The 20,959-nt window shown below is 46.5% G+C and overlaps 1 protein-coding gene across 2 annotated transcripts in view; it reads right to left on the bottom strand.

Moving 5' to 3' along the window:
- Positions 1–20,959, bottom strand: part of atp2a3 (ATPase sarcoplasmic/endoplasmic reticulum Ca2+ transporting 3) — a 264,096-nt gene that overhangs the window by 163,633 nt on the left and 79,504 nt on the right. For both annotated transcript variants that reach the window (XM_070857381.1, XM_070857380.1), the window contains exon 5: positions 14,937–15,075. In XM_070857381.1, coding sequence (XP_070713482.1) covers positions 14,937–15,075 — 139 coding nt within the window. The remainder of the gene's footprint in view (positions 1–14,936; positions 15,076–20,959) is intronic.

Genomic DNA, 20,959 nt, shown 5'->3' with positions numbered 1-20,959 from the left:
ACTTTTTCACTCAGAGAGTTGTGAACCTGTGAAATTCCCTGCCACAGAAAGTTGTTGAGTCCAGTTCGTTGGATATATTCAAAAGGGAGTTAGATGTGGCCCTTATGGCTAAAGGGATCAGGGGGTATGGGGAGAAGGCAGTAGTGGGGTACTGAAGTTGCATGATCAGCCATGATCATATTGAATGGTGGTGCAGGCTCGACGGGCCGAATGGCCTACTCCTGCACCTATTTTCTATGTTTCTATGACAAAAAAACAGATTATCTGGTCATTATCACACTGCTGTTTGTGGGAGCTTGCTGTGTGCAAATTGGCTGCCGTGTTTCCTACATTACAACAGGGACTGCACTCCAAAATTACTTCATTGGCTGCAAAGGTGGTCATGAAAGGCGCTATATAAATGCAATCATTTCTTTCTTTTAAAATAGCGGATTGGGAAATGTCAGATGTTAATTGTTTGAATTCCCTCCCTAAACCTCTCCACCTCTCCTTCCTCCTTTAAGACGCTCTTTAAAACCTACCTCTTTGACCAAGCTTTTGGTCATCTGCCCCAACATCTCCTTATGTGGCTCAGTATCAAATTTTATTTTATAACACTCCTGTGAAGCGCCTTTGGAAGTATTGCTACGTTAAAGGTGCTATATAAATACAAGTTGTTTTGTTGTTTGCGCTAATATCACCAACTAGCTTTCAGCCTTCAATCCACACCTTGTCAGATTCCAGGGACACCAGAGACAGCACCTCTTCTGGCCTCTGCACCTCCAACAGTAGCAGCACTGCCTCATTTATATCAACACAATGTTGCCCAAGTCAGGACCGACCCAGATGGCAGTCTGGTTCAACGCACCTGAAGACCAGATTCTCCGCAACTGAAGACTTGCATTTATAAAGCATCTTTCATAATCTCAGGACGTCCCAAAGCACTTTACCGCCAATGAAGTACTTCTGAAGTGTAGACACAGTTGCAATGTAGGAAATGCAGCAGCCAAATTGCAGACAGAAAGGTCCCACCAAACAGCAATATGATAAATTACCTGACAATCTGTTTTGAGTGGCGTCGGTTGAGGGATAAATATTGTCGAGGACACTGGGAGAACTCCCTTGCACTTCTTTGAAATAGTGCCATGGGATCCTTTACGTCCACCCAAGAGGGTAGACAGCCCATATCATCTGAAAGGCACCATCCAACAATGCAGCACTCGCTCAGTACTGCACTACAGTGTCATGTTAGATTTTTTCTCAAGTCTGTAGAGTGGGGCTTGAACCCTCAACCCTTTGACTCAGAGGCAAGAGGGCTACCCACTGAGCCATGCAAACGACTATATAACATTGTAGCTAGTCAGTCAGGGTTTAGAAGAATGAGAGGTGATCACAGTGAAACATACAAGATTCTGAAGGGGATTGGCAGGGTAGATGCGGAGCGGTTGTTTCCCCTGGATGGAGTGTCTCGAACTAGGGGGTACAGTCTCGGGATAAGGGGTCGGCCATTTCAGACAGAGATAAGGAGGAATTTCTTCACTCAGAGGGTTGTGAATCTTTGGAATTCTCTGCCCCAGAGGGCTGTGGATGCTGAGTCTCTGAATATATGAAGGCTGTGATCGATAGATTTTTGGAGTTTAGAGGAATCAAGGGATACAGGGACAGCGCAGGAGAGTGGAGTTGAGGTCAACGATCAGCCATGATCTTATTGAATGGCGGAGCAGGCTCGAGGGGTCGTACATTTGCTCCTAATTCTTATGTTCTTAATTGGTACATACAATTATAGTTTAAATGGCAATTGTTTTACACGGCGATGGCACTCCCCGAACATGACTCATTCTCGGTGATTATGTGGAGAGGAATGCTGCAGACTCCCCGTGTTTTAATACTGGGCGTCGTCAGGGCACCGCCCCCGAGATAACCCACGGAAGGTGGACACAGACATGTTTGTTCAGAATTTGATTTGTTTTCATAAGAACATAAGAAATAGGAGCAAGAGTAGGCCACCTGGCCCCTCGAGCCTGCTCCGCCATTTAACACGATCATGGCTGATCTGATCATGGACTCAGCTCCACTTCCCCGCCCGCTCCCCATAACCCCTTATTTCCTTATCGGTTAAGAAACTATCTATCTCTGTCTTAAATTTATTCAATGTCCCGTCTTATTAAAGATGTAATAGCAGCACATTTGGAAAGCGCTGACAGGATCGGTCCAAGTCAGCATGGATTTATGAAAGGGAAATCTTCTCGAATTTTGTGAGGATGTAACTAGTAGAGTGGATGTGGTGTATTTGGACTCTCAAAAGGCTTTTGACAAGGTCCCACACAAGAAATTAGTGTGCAAAATTAAAGCACATGGTATTGGGGGTAATGTATTGATGTGGATAGAGAACTGGTTGGCAGGCAGGAAGCAAAGAGTGGCGCAAGATTCAGTGCTGGGACCCCAGCTATTTACAATATACATTAACGATTTAGATGAAGGAATTGAATGTAATATCTCCAAGTTTGCAGATGACACTAAGCTGGGTGGTGGTGTGAGCTGTGAGGAGGATGCTAAGAGGCTGCAGGGTGACTTGGACAGTTTAAGTGAGTGGGCAAATGCATGGCAGATGCAGTATAATGTAGATAAATGTGAGGTTCTCCACTTTGGTGGAAAAAACAGGAAGGCAGAATATTATCTGAATGGTGACAGATTAGGAAAAGGGGAGGTGCAACGAGACCTGGGTGTCATGGTACATCAGTCATTGAAAGTTGGCATGCAGATAAGCAGGCGGTGAAGGTGGCAAATGGCATGTTGGCCTTCATAGCTAGGTGATTTGAGTATAGGAGCAGGGAGGTCTTACTATAGTTGTACAGAGCCTTGGTGAGGCCTCACCTTGAATATTGTGTACAGTTTTGGTCTCCTGATCTGAGGAAGGACATTTTTGCTATTGAGGGAGTGAAGTGAAGATTCACCAGACTGATTCCCGGGATGGCAGGACTGACATATGAAGAAAGACTGGATCGACTAGGCTTACATTCACTGAAATTTAGAAGAATGAGAGGGGATCTCATAGAAACATATACAATTCTGACGGGATTGGACAGGTTAAATGCAGGAAGAATGTTCCCGACGTTGGGGAAGTCCAGAACCAGGGGTCACAGTCTAAAGATAAGAGGTAAGCCATTTAGGACCGCGATGAGGAGAAACTTATTCACTCAGAGAGTTATGAACCTGTGGAATTCTCTACCATAGAAAGTTGTTGAGGCCAGTTCATTAGATATATTCAAAAGGGAGTTAGATGTGGTCCTGATGGCTAAAGGGATCAAGGGGAATGGAGAGAAAGCAGGAATGGGGTACTGAAGTTGCATGATCAGCCATGATCATATTGAATGGTGGTGCAGGCTCGAAGGGCCGAGTGGCCTATTCCTGCACCTATTTTCCATGGTTTCTATGTTTCCACAGCTCTCTGAGGCAGCGAATTCCACAGATTTACAACACTCAGAGAAGAAATTCCTCCTCATCTCTGTTTTAAATGGGCGGCCCCTTATTCTAAGATTATACCCCCTAGTTCTAGTCTCCCCCATCAGTGGAAACATCCTCTATGCATCCACCTTGTCAAGCCCCCTCATAATCTTATACGTTTCGATAAGTCTCATTCTTCTGAATTCCAATGAGTAGAGGCCCAACCTCCTCAACCTTTCCTCATAAGTCAACCGCTTCATCTCCGGAATCAACCTAGTGAAGCTTCTCTGAACTGCCTCCAAAGCAAGTATATCCTTTCATAAATATGGAAACCAAAACTGCACGCAGTATTCCATGACAGTAACTCATTGAAATGAATGGGGTACCATTGGCATGACAATCAGAAAGGCTAGGCCATAGTTAATGGTGAAACCCAACAATGATTAGGCAGGTGGCCACAATGCAGTTTAACAAAGTGTAAGGCAGAAGAGAATGCTAGACGGGAGTACAATCTAAATTGAGGAAGTAAGTGAAGAGAGAGTTTTAAGGGTTTGATATTTAAACTGTTAAACGTTAGCTTGCAGGTGCACAGAAAGTGATCAGAAAGTATAATGGGGTCATTGGATAACAATCAGGAGCAGGAAGTCTGGCTCCTAAGCTCGCTCAAGGCACGAATGCTTCGGCGTTACATTTACTGAACCAGCTCCAAAACTGTTTAGTGTTCCATGTAGTCACAGGGAACACAACCGCTTTATATTCTGCTCCTTGCAGTAATCTAGCAAAACTGTTCTTTCGAGATGCAGATCCTTCACTCCCATGCCATCTCAATTTTTAAATGCACTGTCCTATGTGCTGCAGACCCATTCAACAACAACAACTTATGTATATATAGCACCTTTAACGTAGTAAAACATCCCAAGGCACTTCACAGGAGCGTGATAAAAAAAAAATTGACACCGAGCCACATAAGGAGATATTGTGGCAGATAAGGAGTGTCTTAAAGATGGAAAGAGAGATGGAGAGGTTTAAGGAGGAAATTCCAGAGCTTTGGGCCGGCCGCCAATGGTGGAGCGATTAAAATCGGGGATGCTCAAGTGGTCAGAATAGGTGGAGGTCAGAGATGGGGGTTGTAGGATTGGAGGAGATTACAGAGATAGGGAGGGGCGAGGCCATGAGTGATTTGAAAATAAGGATGAGAATTTTAAAATCGAGGCGTTGCTTAACTGGGAGGCAATGTAGGTCAGTGAGCACAGGGGTGCTGGGTGAGCGGGACTTGGTACGGGTTAGGACACCGGCAGCAGAGTTTGACCTCAAGTTTATGGAGTTCAATCATTTAAGCTGCGAAGATCCCATATATTGGTTGCTGCATTACCCAAACCTCAAAGTCCTGTTGGTTTCTGTTCTGTGGCATCAACACAGTGCTCATATCAAAACCAGAGTGGATCCAGAATCTAACATTATCCAGCCAGTCAAACTGACAATAACTGGTGATGTCTTCCAGCTTCCAGTGGGTAGCACTCTCGCCTCGGAGTCAAAAGGTCGTGGATTTAAGTCCCACTTCGGAGACTTGAGCACATAGTCTAGGCTGATGCTACCCGTGCTGTCCCGTGGGAGTGCTGCACTGTCAGTAATGCCGTCTTTTGGATGAGATGTTAAAACGAGGCCAAGCGGCAGAGGTAAAAGATCTTGTGGCACTAGGAACAGAGGAGATTTACCGGGTTAACCCTCAACCAACATCACTAAAACAGATTGTCTGGTAACTTATCTCACTTGTTTGTGGAACCTTGTTGCGTTCAAATTGGCTGCTGCATTTTCCTACATTTCAACAGTGAACACACTTCAAAAAGTACTTTGTTGGCCACGGCGAGCTTTGGGACATCCTGGGCTAGTGAAAGGCATATCAATGCGAGTTTGTCCTTTTCACGTGATGTTTCAGGGTAGCGTACTGGTGAGACCAGAGTTTGGTGTCTTTGATCTGCATAATCCGGGATAAATGTTCACAAACAAAACCTCTGCTAACGTGCTGGTTCCAGCGAGATGATGCAACTCGGCATATGCGGCACCATCTTGTGTTGTGATACTTTGAAATGTTACTTGTAAAGGGGTGAGGTGGGCTGACAGGGTAGATTCAGAGAGGATGTCTCCCCTCGTGGAGGAGTCTCAAACTAGGGGGCATCGTTTCAGAATAAAGGGACGCCTATGAAGGTATGAGGGCAGAGTTGGGTAAAGTGGACTGGGAAAATAGATTCAAGTGTAAGACGGTTGATGAACAGTGGCATACATTTAAGGAGATATTTCACAACTCTCAAGAAAAATATATTCCAGTGAGGAGGAAAGAGTGTAAGAGAAAAGACAGCCATCTGTGGCTAACTAAAGAAATAAAGGATGGTATCCAATTAAAAACAAGGGCATACAAAGTGGCCAAAACTAGTGGGAGGACAGAAGACTGGGAAGCTTTTAAAAGCCAGCAAAGAACAACTAAAAAAATGATTATGAAAGGGAAGATAGACTATGAAAGTAAACTAGCGCAAAATATAAAAACAGATAGCAAGAGTTTCTATAGGTATAGAAAAAGGAAAAGAGTGGCTAAAGTAAAGGTTGGTCCCTTAGAGGACGAGACCAGGGAATTAGTAATGGGGAACATGGAGATGACAGAAACTCTAAACAAGTATTTTGTATCAGTCTTTACGGTAGAGGACACTAACAATATTCCGACAGTGGATAGTCTAGGGGCTATAGAGAGGGAGGAACTTAACACAATCACAATCACTAAGGAGGTGGTACTCAGTAAGATAATGGGGCTAAAGGCAGATAAATCCCCTGGACCTGATGGCATGCATCTTAAGGTCTTAAGAGAAGTAATGGCAGGGATTGTGCAAAGGGGTTAGAGTATAAAAGCAGGGAAGTCTTGCTGCAGCTATACAAGGTATTGATGAGGCCACACCTGGAATACTGCGTGCAGTTTTGATTTCCATATTTACGAAAGGATAGACTTGCTTTGGAGGCAGTTCAGAGAAGGTTCACTAGGTTAATTCCGGGGATGAGGGGGTTGACTTATGAGGAAAGGTTGAGTAGGCTGGGCCTCTACTCATTGGAATTCAGAAGAATGAGAGGTGATCTTTTCGAAATGTATAAGATTATGAGGGGGCTTGACAAGGTGGATGCAGAGAGGATGTTTCCACTGATAGGGCAGACTAGAACTAGAGGGCATGATCTTAGAATAAGGGGCCGCCCATTTAAAACTGAGATGAGGAGAAATTTCTTCTCTCAGAGGGTTGTAAATCTGTGGAATTCGCTGCCTCAGAGAGCTGTGAAAGCCAGGACATTGAATGGATTTAAGACAGAAATAGACAGTTTCTTAACCGATAAGGGGATAAGGGGTTATGGGGCGCGGGCAGAGAAGTGGAGCTGAGTCCATGATCGGATCAGCCATGATCATATTGAATGGCGGAGCAGGCTCGAGGGGCTGTATGGCCCTATTTCTCCTATTTCTTATGTTCTTATGTTCTAAGACGGAGATGAGGAAGAATTTCTTCTCTGAGGGTCGTGAATCTTTGGAATTCTCTACCCCAGAGAGCTGTGGAGGCTGTGTCATTGAATATATTTAAGGTGGAGATAGACAGATTTTTGAGTGATAAGGGAGTAAAGGGTTATGGGGAGTGGGCAGGGAAGTGGAGCTGAGCCCAAGATCAGATCGGCCATGATCTTATTGAATGGCGGAGCAGGCTCAAGGGGCCAAATGGCCTCCTCCTGCTCCTATTTCTTATGTTCTTATGAGTGTGAGGCCCCAGCACGGAACTAGTGGACTGTCTGTTTTGGAAATGGATTCTCGAGTTCCTTGGCTAATTATTATAGAACATTCTAGTGAAGCACACTGTTCAGTCCACTGGGATATATTTGTAGAATTCCCTATTGCGTTTTGTTTCGAAGAGTCTCGATGGGTAACAGCTGCCTCAGTCCCAGAGCTAACCTACAAGATTGCTACTCTGCTGTATCTGTGGACAGTGTGGTTATGTCTGAGCTCGAGATCGCAGAGACACCATATGCAACCTGCAGTTACTGAATACCATGCATGATAAACCTTACTTGTTCTACACATCCTGGACTGAAAAACTTGCATTTCAATAGCATCTTTCACAACCTCAGGATGTCCCAAAGCAATTTACAATGTTAAATGTGACAGAAGTGTGACAACAGGAAGTGAAGTTTGCGGACAGGAAGTGCACACCTTCCAGAAGGTTGCAAACGTCTGATTTTTGAGTGTCTGCTTAATATTCTCACATGTACTTTTAAGCGTATTTATTTATCATTTTTAAAGATTTAAAACAAGATTACTATGGGCATGACTGGCCCTCAATATTAAGAGGGGGCTTGACAAGGTGGATGCAGAGAGGATGTTTCCACTGATGGGGGAGACTAGAACTAGGGAGCATAATCTTAGAATAAGGGGCCGCCCATTTAAAACTGAGATGAGGAGAAATTTCTTCTCTCAGAGGGTTGTAAATCTGTGGAATTCGCTGCCTCAGAGAGCTGTGGAAGCCGGGACATTGAATAGATTTAAGACAGAAATAGACAGTTTCTTAACCGATAAGGGAATAAGGGGTTAAGGGGAGCGGGTGGGGAAGTGGAGCTGAGTCCATGATCGGATCAGCCATGATCGTGTTGAATGGCGGAGCAGGCTCGAGGGGCCAAATGCCCTACTCCTGCTCCTATTTCTTACGTTCTTATGAAACGTCATTGCTACATTTCTGAGGGCTAACCATGGGAACCACACAGCTCGAGTGCACTGAACAATCTGCTCAGCTCACCGGCACCATGCCACATTGCTGAGCCTTGCCCTACTGTGGAAAAGCCATCCTCACTCAGACGGCGGGCAGCCAGGAAATGGACCGCAAAAGCAAGAGCCTTCTTGATGCTAAAGGCAGACACGGGAAGGAGAGCTGAAGATGGGACTTTCCTGCCAATGGACCAGGAGCACTGGGACAGGACGCTGGGTGCACTGGCACAGGAACCCGGGAGTGCTGGGACAGAATGCCCGGAATGCTGGGACAGGAACCCGGGAGCGCCGGGACAGGAAGCGGAGAGCGCTGGGACAGGAAGCGGAGAGCGCCGGGACAGGACGCTGGGAAAGGCCGTTGGGAGCGCTGGGATAGGAACCCAGGAATGCTGGGACAGGAACCCGGGAACGCTGGGACAGGAACCCAGGAACCCAGGGACAGGACGCCAGGAGCGCTGGGACAGGATGCCGGGAGCACTGGGACAGGATGCCGGGAGCGCTGGGACAGGAAGCGGGGAGCACCTGTGAACATAGATGTATGCGGTGTGGCAGTGGCTGAAGGTGACAGGTTGCTCTGTGCATTCATCATCATCATAGGCGGTCCCTCGAGTTGAGGATGACTTGCTTCCATGCCAAAAAGTTCACAGGTGTTTCAATGAAGGACCTAATATTCCAGGTCCCGAACTACATCCTGAAGGGTGGAAGATGCCTGTGCGTGGATTTTTTTACGTGTGGTGACCGTTGTACACCAGCCACCACCTGCGAGCACTTTCGGAGCAGGACGGGGAGCGGTGGGAGCGGCATGGTGCCATACCACTCCAGGGATCAGCATGTGCTGTGCATTACTCCTTATACTGCCAGCCAAGGGGTCCGTTTCCAAATCTGGCCTTGAAGTTCACGTCAACATTATGGCCACGACCTTTCACTTGTTTAAACGCAGGGTCAGTAAAACGTACACAGCGCACCTCCAAGTTTCCTATGCAGGTTTCGGGCACGAGGTTCCCTGCCAGCATCACAGTCAGAAAAAGACACCGCCCTCCCCCCATCCCCAGGGCTCCCTGGGAGAGGTCACACACATCTCAAAACAATGCATACCATTAAGACCTATAAATGGAGCCGAGTGCATGAATGAACACTTGGAAATGACTCCGGCAGCACAATGATGCTGCAGACTGCCAATATCTCCACAGCAGCTGAACAAAACTCCGTGCTAAATAGGCGTGGTTGAAGTGAGACACTGCCAATCCAGTAAATATCGCTTCTCTCCCGACTTCCTCCTCCCTTGCCAAGTTACTGAGTTGTTTACTAAATGCACTGACTTTTTAATGCAGCCTTCAAGGCCAGAATCTCAGCATGTCCCTCCCACTCATTCCCAGACCTCTGAAATCACGAAAATCCTACGGCTCTAAAAATAGCGGACTGCTCACAAAAGATATTTTGTCTCCAGCAGTCGACCAGAAGCATAAAAGGATTAAACAAAAAAAAGAGGTCGTTCCATCCTCCCCGAGAGACTGAGACTCCATCGCGTTCAATATTGACTTCATAATCAGCCTTGTTTTCGAAATGCGTTTGCTGTGCCTCAGTGGGTGCGAGCTGATACACAGACCACAAGGTGTCAGGTTCAACAGCAGGTCGATCCCGAGTTAGCTCAGCATCCATCAGAGTGGATTGGTCACTGCGTGTGGCTTCAGTCAGCGCATCGGGGTAATGGGAGGGAAGGGAAATACCCACCAAGACTCCTGATCAGGGCTAGACAGGGTAGATGTTACCTCTGGCTGAGGAGTCTAGAACCAGGGGCCACAGTCTCAGAATAAGGGGTCGGCCATTTAGGACTGAGATGAGGACAAATGTCTTCACTCAGGGGGTGGTGAATCTTTGGAATTCTCTACACCAGAGGGCTGTGTAGGCTCAGTCTTTGAGTATATTCAAGACAGAGATCGATAGATTTTTGGATACTAAAGGGAATTGAGGGATATGGGATAGTGCAGAAAAGTGGAGTTGAGGTAGGAGATCAGCCATGATCTTATTGAATGGCGGAGCAGGCCTGAGGGGCCGAATGGCCTACTCCTGCTCCTAATTTTTATGTTATATTCTTATCAGAGCCAACAGAAAGAGAGGGATAAAGGTTCCAATGCTGTCAGCATGGCAAACCTTGGCTACAAAATGTAAGGTGGAAAATTTGGACTGGCACAGGTTGGGCTTGAAGGACAGTATTGGGGCAAGGGTCACTCTGTACTTGATTATTGTACACAACTTGTGGCTGATAATGAGGAAGAAAGCTGTGGACTGCAGGAAGATATCAATGGACTGGTCAGGTGGGCAGAACAGTGGCAAATGGAATTCAATCCAGAGAAGTGTGAGGTAATGCATTTGGGGAAGGCTAACAAGGCAAGGGAATACATACTAAATGGTAGGGTACTGAGAAGTGTAGAGGAACAAAGGGACCTTGGAGTGCATGTCCACAGATCCCTGAAGGTAGCAGGCCAGGTAGATGAGGTGGTTAAGAAGGCATATGAGATGCTTGCTTTTATTAGCCGAGGCATAGAATATAAGAGCAGGGAGGTTCTGCTCGAACTGTATAAAACACTAGTTAGGCCACAGCTAGAGTACTGTGTGCAGTTCTGGTCACCACATTACAGGAAAGATGTGATTGTACTATAGAGGGTACAGAGGAGATTTACGAGGATGTTGCCTGGACTGGAGAATTTTAGCTATGAGGAAAGATTGGATAGGGTGGGTTTGTTTTCTTTGAAACAGAGGAGGCTGAGGGGAAACCTGATTGAAGTGTATAAAATTATGAGAGGCCTGGATAGAGTGGATAGGAAGAACCTGTTTCTCTTAGTAGAGGGGTCAATAACCAGGGGGCATAGATTTAAGGTAATTGGTAGACTGGGAGGAGAAATTTCTTCCCCCAGAGGCTGGTGGGGGTCTGGAACTCACTGCCTGAAAGGGTGGTAGAGGCAGAAACCCTCACCACATTTAAAAAGTACTTGGATATGCACTTCAAGTGCCGTAACCTACAGGGCTACGGACCGAGAGCTGGAAAGTGGGATTAGGCTGGATAGCTCTTGGTCGGCCGGTGCGGACACAATAGGCCAAAATGGCCTCCTTCCATGCTGTAAATGTTTATGATTCTATGCTTGGCTCAAGCAGAACTAAGAGTGGTTGATACAGATCAGAACCAGTGGAAGGAATCAGGACTCCATTCTACGAATGCTCCATTACTTTCACAAGCCCACAATAATTCACCAAAAATTCACCCACTTCAGAAACTAAAACAGAAACACTGCATTTTGGAGGCTGTGATTGTCGGAAGAGTCGCCGTTGAAGAGAATGTTGCAAAAAGCCAATGGAACTTCGAGCAGTGTGGGCTCCTGGAACAGATGGCTGATCAAAGGAGGATACATGTAGACAGAGTAAAACCGTTCAAGCAATCACAATATTGGGATTACCAAGACATTGTAATATTGTGAAATAGTTAGTGAAATTTCTAATTAATTTAATACCTACTTCGTGAATCAACAGTTCAGCATTTTCTATAATTAGTGTTCACTAGCAATATCATGATGGGATTGATTGCATCAAACGTGCCGTCAGGTTTCACACAGTATAACACAATTACTGTGAGCAATAAAATCATAAAATAGAAGGATAAAGGCCAGAAAACCCATCTATACAAGTTGAATCACAGACGTAACCTATCCTAGTTACATATAGACTACATCTATAACCCCGACTCTACCAGTTATATTAGACGGGATCATCCCAATTAGACCATGGACTGCGGCCCAAGCTGTACGAATTACTACATGGGCTGCACCATTGCAGCCATACCTGATAAACTAGAGCAACATAACCCGCCTGTACCCGTTAGAAGGGGTAACCCGCCTGTACTGTTAGACAGGGTAACCCGCCTGTACCCGTTAGACAGGGTAACCCGCCTGTACCCGTTAGACAGGGTAACCCGCCTGTACCCGTTAGACAGGGTAACCCGCCTGTACCCGTTAGACGGGGGTAACCCGCCTGTACCCGTTAGACGGGGTAACCCGTCTGTACCTGTTAGACAGGGGTAACCCGCCTGTACCCGTTAGACAGGGGTAACCCGCATGTACTCGTTAGACACGGTAACCCGCCTGTACCCGTTAGACACGGTAACCCGCCTGTACCCATTAGACGGGGGTAACCCGCCTGTACCCGTTAGACAGGGGTAACCCGCCTGTATCCGTTACAGGGGTAACCCGCATGTACCCGTTAGACACGGTAACCCGCCTGTACCCGTTAGATGGGGTAACCCGCCTGTACCCATTAGACAGGGGTAACCCGCATGTGCCCGTTAGACACGGTAACCCACCTGTACCCATTAGACAGGGTAACCCGTCTGTACCCGTTAGACAGGGGTAACCCGCCTGTACCCGTTAGATAGGGGTAACCCGCATGTACCCGTTAGACAGGGGTAACCCGCCTGTACCCGTTAGACAGGGGTAACCCGCATATACCCGTTAAACACGGTAACCCGCCTGTACCCGTTAGATGGGATAACCAGCCTGTACCCATTAGCCGGGGGTAACCCATCTGTACCCGTTAGACGGGGGGTAACCCACCTGTACCCGTTAGATTTATCCACTTTCTCGACACTGCAGCTTTTGAGTGAATTACCCTGAAGGCGTGGTTGATGGATGGTTGAAGAAGGTTGTTAAGCCAAATTGATGTACTTTTGTTTAATAATGTGCTGAGAGCAGCTTTAAGCCTTGGATTGTGGGTGGACGACTTGGAATCCGTGTGTGTGGGGGCTGTAGTGATCATTCAGTTGCAGTGAAACAATGCAGACCTGTCCCTGTCTAATCAATCATCATAATCACAGACCAATATAAGTAACTATACCAGTTATAATAACTCAAACTAGTGAAACTTCGGTCTCAACAGCATCTTGCGATGAAGTGAGCAGCTTCCAGCTATTTCCTGTAGCTCTTTATATATTTGTTTGATTCTCTTGTAGTATCGGTTCACTAATTGATGAGCAAGATGTGTGACATAGTACCTCTCCCAGCTCAGGACAGGTCCTTCCCTTTGAATCGGAGGCCAGCTTTCCTCATCGGCTGTACTAAAACCTCGGCATGACAAATGCGGAATATGTTCCATTCTGCACACGAAGCTCAGCCGCTCCAGAACAACCTTGGTTCACACAGGAGGAGGTTTTACAACCGTTTCAAATCGCGGGCTTACAAAATAGCATTAACACGTCCGGCTAGGAACTCAATCTCGAGAGATGCCCGCGACATCAAAAAAAGAAAAGAAAGACTTGCATTTATATAGCGCCTTTCACGACCGCCGAATGTCACAAAGCGCTTTACAACTAATGAAGTACTTTTGGAGTGTAGTCACTGTAGTAATGTGGGAAACACAGCAGCCAATTTGCGCCCACAAACAGCGCTGTGATAATGACCAGATAATCTGTTTTTTTTGTTATGTTGATCGAGGGATAAATATTGGCCAGGACACCGGGGATAACTCCCCTGCTCTTCTTCGAAATAATGCCATGGGATCTTTTATGTCCACCCGAGAGAGCAGACTGGTCCTTGGTTTAATGTCTCATCCAAATGACGGCACCTTCAACAGTGCAGCACTCCCTCAGCACTGCACTCGGAGTGTCAGCCTAGATTTTTGTGCTCAAGTCCCTGGAGTGGGTCTTGAACTCACATCCTTCCGACTCAGAGGCGAGAGTGCTTCCCACTGAGTCACAGTTGACACTGTGAAGGCACAAAGAGATAGCAGGGAGGGTCCTCTGCTCACTGGCCACCCCATGGAGAGCTACTGTTCCATTCTGAGGGGATACATTGGTGGATGCTGTGAAGAGAGGAGGGTGTGGGTAGAATCCTGACCAATTGTGTCAGCAGTGACTCAGTGGGTAACACTCTGAAGGTCAGAAGGTTGTGAGTTCAAGACCCACTGCAGAGATGTCAGCACAAAATCTAAGCTGGCACTCCAGTGCAGTACTGAGGGAGTGCTGCACTGTCGGTGGTGCCGTCTTTTGGATCAGACGTTAAACCGAGGTCCTGTCTGCTCTCTCAGGTGGACGTAAAAGATCCCAAGGCACTATTTGAAGAAGAGCAGGGGAGTTCTCCCCAGTGCCCTGGCCAATATAGATCCCTAAACCAACACTTAAAGCAGATTGCTCTTTGTGGGATTTTGGTGCGTGCAAATTGGCTGCCACATGCGGGGCAGTGTGTGGGCAGGCTGGTTGTGGCACCTCGGGCAAAGCAAATGCACAGAGTATCGGCACCGATACGAAAACAACAAAGAGGTTCGTGCACCGTGACATCATGATGCTGCCACAGCACCTTGACTCCTCCACCCCGACGCCCCCGTTTAACGATTCCAGCAGATCGACCTCGACGTGGTGACCTGCTGCAAGAGATGTGCACATCGCGGGACGAGAAAACAGCCCCGAGAGAATCACCTACAGGCTTTTCGCACTGGGATTGGGCGACAGGTCTGCACTGGTAGTTCGATCTTCCTTCATGTAAAATGCTGCATCAGAAGTGAAACTATGTTTGAAATTTTTGGAACAAAATTTTCAAACCACATTGTAGTTGCATTAAAAATATCTGCACACAACATCCAGTTTAGTCCAGTCAGGACAGGACCTTCACGTGGTGAGAACAGACTACGGATGCTCCCTTCAGATCACCAGCTCGAAGACACAGATTGGCCGGTTCACCGCGGTGATCTCGCTTACCTGCAATTTCCACAATGTCTCCAGGCACGATGTCTCGGGCTTTGATTCTCTGCACAGCCTTCCTGTCCATTCGGTACACCTTGCCCATCTCGGGTTCGTACTCTTTCAGTGCCTCAATCGCATTCTCGGCATTCCTTTCCTGTGAATCAGATTCAATGTGGACAGTGAGTTCACTTGGCAGGTCACGCCACCGTTCAATGATCCTGGGCAGCACTGCGCTCAGACCGGCTGTGTCAGTCCTGTTGGGCTTCTGCCCGCTCAGCATGGATGAAATACCACAGGGAACGTACGATCATTGGTCAGTTCCCATTCACAAATATGTGGCTTGCAAGAAAGAAACCAGCGATCTACAAACCACCCATTTCACAATATCCAGCGTGGCAGCAGGGCATTGGTTACCAGTATTTTCAAACGTGGATTTTTTTATTTTTTAAATTAAGCAACTTAAGCAAGCCAAGTCTCACCGACCTTGCATTACTTACTCACGGAATGTGGGCATCGCTGGCAAGGCTGGGTTCCCCAACAAATTAGTTTCTTGTTAAGCCACATCAGCAGACAGTTAAGAATCAACCACTTTGGTCTGGAACTGGAGTCACATATAGGTCAGACATATCTATAGTGAAATTTATTTGCCATTTACACGCCCATTTTGCCAATTTGTTAATGTCTTCGTATATTTTGTCAGTCTTCCTTTGTGCTCCCCTCCATTTGGTATCATCCACAAATGTTGATATAGTACGTCCGATTTCCGAGTCCAAAACGTTTATGTAAGTGGTGAGCGGTCCCAGCACTGATCCCACCTTCGGCCAGTGTTATTTTTTTATGCTACGTGCCTGTGTGTGCAGAGCTATCATTTGGGCATCGGTCCTGCCCTGCCCGTGTTTTCTCTACACTTTGAGACTTACCGCACTTGGCTGCTGATGTGCGATACTTTATTATACCGCTAACATAACATGCTCTTAGTTTTCAGCACACCTGCTTTATTTTTCACAGGTATTTTATTATTACTTCCTATCACATTTTCTGTATCCGGGGGATTTATATTCACTTTATTAACGACTTGGAAGAAGGGACCGAATATAACGTAGCCAAGTTTGCTGATGATACAAAGATGGGAGGAAAAGCAGTGTGTGAGGAGGACACAAAAAATCTGCAAAAGGACATAGACAGGCTAAGTGAGTGGGCAAAAATTTGGCAGATGGAGTATAATGTCGGAAAGTGTGAGGTCATGCACTTTGGCAGAAAACTCAAAGAGCAAGTTATTATTTAAATGGAGAAAGATTGCAAAGTGCCGCAGTACAGCGGGACCTGGGGGTGCTTGTGCATGAAACACAAAAGGATAGTATGCAGGTACAGCAAGTGATCAGGAAGGCCAATGGTATCTTGGCCTTTATTGTAAAGGGGATGGAGTATAAAAGCAGGGAAGTCTTACTACAGTTATATAGGGTATTGGTGAGGCCACATCTGGAATACTGTGTGCAGTTTTGGTTTCCATATTTACGAAAGGATATACTTGCTTTGGAGGCAGTTCAGAGAAGGTTCACTAGGTTGATTCCAGGGATGAGGGGGTTGACTTATGAGGAAAGGTTGAGTAGGTTGGGCCTCTACTCATTGGAATTCAGAAGAATGAGAGGTGATCTTATCAAAATGTATAATATTCTGAGGGGGCTTGACAAGGTGGATGCAGAGAGGATGTTTCCACTGATGGGGGAGAATAGAACTAGAGGGCATGATCTTTGAATAAAGGGCCGCCCATTTAAAACTGAGATGAGGAGAAATTTCTTCTCAGAGGGTTGTAAATCTGTGGAATTCGCTGCCTCAGAGAGCTGTGGAAGCTGGGACATTGAATAAATTTAAGACAAAAATAGACAGTTTCTTGAACAATAAGGGGATATGGGATTATGGAGAGCAGGCAGGGAAGTGGAGCTGAGTTCATGATCGGATCAGCCATGATCATATTAAATGGCGGAGCAGGCTAGAGGGGCCATATGGCCTACTCCTGCTCCTATTTCTTGTTATGTTCAGCACATTTTATATTCTGGTCTTTTATCTCGTCCCTTTATTTAATCTTTAGCTCATTATATTTTTTACTATTATTTCTACTCAAACACTTTATTGGTTTAAAGTCCTTTCTACAGTCCTATTTACCCTTTCCATTAGGACCTTGGTCCCAGCCCAGTTCAGGTGGAGCCCGTCCCATTGGTACAACTCCTTCCTGTCCCAATACTGGTGGAGCCCGTCCCATTGGTACAACTCCTTCCTGTCCCAGTTCTGGTGGAGCCCGTCCCATTGGTACAACTCCTTCCTGTCCCAGTACTGGTGGAGCCCGTCCCATTGGTACAACTCCTTCCTGTCCCAGTACTGGTGGAGCCCATCCCATTGGTCCAACTCCTTCCTGTCCCAGTACTGGTGCCAGCGTCCCATTGGTACAACTCCTTCCTGTCCCAGTAGTGGTGGAGCCCGTCCCATTGGTACAACTCCTTCCTGTCCCAGTACTGGTGGAGCCCGTCCCATTGGTCCAACTCCTTCCTGTCCCAGTGCTGGTGGTGCCAGCGTCCCATTGGTACAACTCCTTCCTGTCCCAGTACTGGTGGAGCCCGTCCCATTGGTACAACTCCTTCCTGTCCCAGTACTGGTGGTGCCAGCGTCCCATGAAATGAAACCCCTCCTTCCCACACCAGTCTTTCAGCCACATGTTTACTTTCCTGATCTGCCTATCCCCATGCCAATTAGCATATGGCTTGTGGAATAATCCTGAGATTAGTATCCTCGAAGTCCTGCTTTTTAATTTAGCGCCTATCACCTGATACTCCCTCAGCAGGACCTCCTTCCTGTTCCTTCCTATTCCATTGGCTCCAACATGGACCACGACAATTGATTCTTTCCCACACCCTTTTAGTTTCTTTCCAGCTGCTTCCCTTACCCTGGTACTGGGTGGGCAACACAATCTGTTAGACTCTTGATCAGTTCCCCTCCCCCACAGTGCCTCGGTCGGCATTGAAGCCAACATTCCCGCAGCCGTTTCCCTTATCCTCACAGGTAGCAATGTTATCATGCCTGTTGGACAGGACCAGAATCAGCAGCTTCTCATTCCATGCCTCTGCTAGGTGCCCTTTACCCTGCTGATGGTCAGTCACACTCTCCTCTCCCTGCACCTGTACCTTTCTCTCGGTGATGTGAATGTATTCTATATTCCTCCCCCCACCTTATGTGTCAGAGTCTCTCTAACTCACACTCCAGCTCAATGACTCTGAGCCCCAGTGACTCAAGAAAGAGACATTTCTGAAAGTATGGTCAAGCAGGACAGACTCACTGGCCACAACTTCCCAAATACTGCAGTCCTGACACACTAGCCGTGCTGCCATTTATTTATTGCTTTATGTAGCATTTATTTATCTCTCGCGCTAACTGAATCGTTTTTAATGGTAAATCCGTCAATTCGACTGCTCAGTTTAGCATATTTAGCCTATTATGTTGATTTACGTCAATTCTGCCCTCTGGTGTCATGAAGCATCTCAGCGAGATCCCCTTCAGCCTCACTTCCATGTAACACAACCCAAACATACCCAGTCTCTCATCACAACATTCCAGGCGTCGTCTTGATAACTCGGCACTGGGCTTTACAGTGGGGCAATCAAAGCCAAATGTAGTCTGAGTCACACTCTGTAGTGCCTGGGCCCAGGAGAGGCGCGAGTTCAGGGCCCAGAAGTGGCGAGGGCCCAGGGGCAGCACGGGCCAGCCCACACTGCGATATGTGTGCGCACTAGGTCCGTGCAGCAGAGCTAGTCATCTTGGTTAATCCTTGCCACTGGACCAAGACCTAGCTCTGTCAAGCCCGTGTGGTGGCTGGTGTGCAACGGCCACCCCACATTAAAAAAATTCCACGCACAGGCATCTTCCACCCTTCAACATGTAGTTCGGGATCGGGAATATTAGGTCCTTCATTGAAACACCTGTGAACTCGACCCTTTTTGGCGTGGAAGCAAGTCATCCTCGCTTCGAGGGACTGCCTATGATGATGATGACAATTGCAGTAATACTTAACTTGCTTCTAAATTGTAAGCTTCTTAAGATGAAGCCCAACACCTGATTAGAGTTCCTGTACCCATGGGGTAACTTTAATGTCTCGTGTACTTGCACCCCCTAATTTCACTCCCTCCATGCCCCCTTTTTAGATTGTATTCACATTATTCTTTCAACCAAAATGTGCAACCTCAGACTTTATGTTCAGCTGCACCTGCCATTACTCTGCTCGTTCACTTTATATTTATCCACTTTTGAAATGCTTTAATTTATTTATTTTTTTTACAAATCGTTGCAGCTCCTGGAATGAGGTCATTTGAAAACTTGAATATGCTTCCCTGTGTGAATCTAGAACTACTGGGTATAGTTTCAGAATAAGGGGCCGCCCACTTAGAACTGAGATAGGGAGGAATTTCTTCTGGAATTCTCTGCCCCAGAGAGCTGTGGAGGCTGGGTCATTGAATATATTTAAGGTGGAGATAGACAGATTTTTGAACGATAAGGGAATAAAGGGTCATGGGGAGCGAGCAGGTAAGTGGAACTGAGTCCATGATCGGATCAGCCATGATCTTATTAAATGGCAGAGCAGGCTCGAGGGGCCAGGTGGCCTACTCCTGCTCCTATTTCTTATGTTCTTATGTAAGTCCAAATCCAGATTATTTATTGGCATGGTGAAAGGTGGGGACCCAGCACCGATCCCTTGGGGAAATCACTCAATACTGCCTGCCAATCCAAGGATATCCCTTTTATCCCAACCTTCTCCTTCTCTCCTATCTCCAAATCCATTCCTTATCCGTGCCACATTATCTCCAATTTCACCGGCCTCATTTTTAATTTGCAATTTCCTTCATGGAACCGTATAACTTCCTTTCGAAAAATCCATGTACTTTTCTCCTTTCCATCAACCATGCAGGGAAACTCCTCTGCTCCAACCTACTCGCTATATATTTTACTGCTTAACTATAATAAAACAATATAAAATCAAAGTACGGTATAAAAATAAGGACGGAATGTATGACTTTTAACCGAGGACTGAATTAGGTCTGTGTGTTCTGGTCCAATTAGAAAGAAAAACAGACTTGCATTTATATAGCGCCTTTCACGACCACCGGACATCTCAAAGCGCTTTACAGCCAATGAAGTACTTTTGGAGTGTAGTCACTGTTGCAATGTGGGAAACGCGGCAGCCAATTTGCGTACAGCAAGCTCCCACATACAGCAATGTGATAATCACCAGATAATCTGGGTTTTTGTTACACTGATTGAAGGATAAATATTGGCCCAAGACACCAGGGATAACTCTTCGATGAACCCAGCCCCATTACACCTGAAGACTACCCTTGGTCTTGGCCCTCTATGTGCAGGGCCCCGGGATATAAAACACTTCTACACTCTGGTTTCTGCAATGCTTCCTGTTAGCATTCAGATTCCCGTAATCAAAGAGCCATCCATTAGACCACATTTACCGCAATTAAAACCTTGAAGGAAATATCACAGCTTATGTCCCGTCGCGGAGAGAAGATCAGCAAACAGGAGTGACCTGGAAGGGGAATTGGAGGCACCTGTCCAGGCCAGACAGCTCCAGCCCAGGGACAGGGAGGGAGGGGTGTGCATCCTTCCCCAACCTCCCAGAAAACTCAAATGATTCATTTTAATTAAAGAACTACTCTGCCAAATGTGTAAATAAGAGCAGAATATTTGAGATGTTCCAGCCTTTCCTAAAACTCGCAAGGTTTAAGCCAGCAAAAATATTCCATGAGCAACAGAAGCGAGTGCATATAAACATATATTAAAAAAAACAGCTAGTTTCAACGTCTGATAATGATTTTAAACGGTGCGAATTTGAGGTGGGAAACTCGGCTCTGGGGAGCTATTAATGAGGCATATTGTGGCTATAAGAGCTGGCTGTCCAATCAGAATCAGTTTCAAAATTGTTTACTTGATCAAAATAATCCTGTGGGTAAATGCATTGTGCGATGTGGTCGACTGCTTAGTAATCG

Source organism: Pristiophorus japonicus, chromosome 16 (assembly GCF_044704955.1).
Source record: "Pristiophorus japonicus isolate sPriJap1 chromosome 16, sPriJap1.hap1, whole genome shotgun sequence".
In the NCBI taxonomy this organism is placed as follows: domain Eukaryota; kingdom Metazoa; phylum Chordata; class Chondrichthyes; family Pristiophoridae; genus Pristiophorus; species Pristiophorus japonicus.
This window is presented reverse-complemented; position numbering and strand designations above follow the sequence as displayed.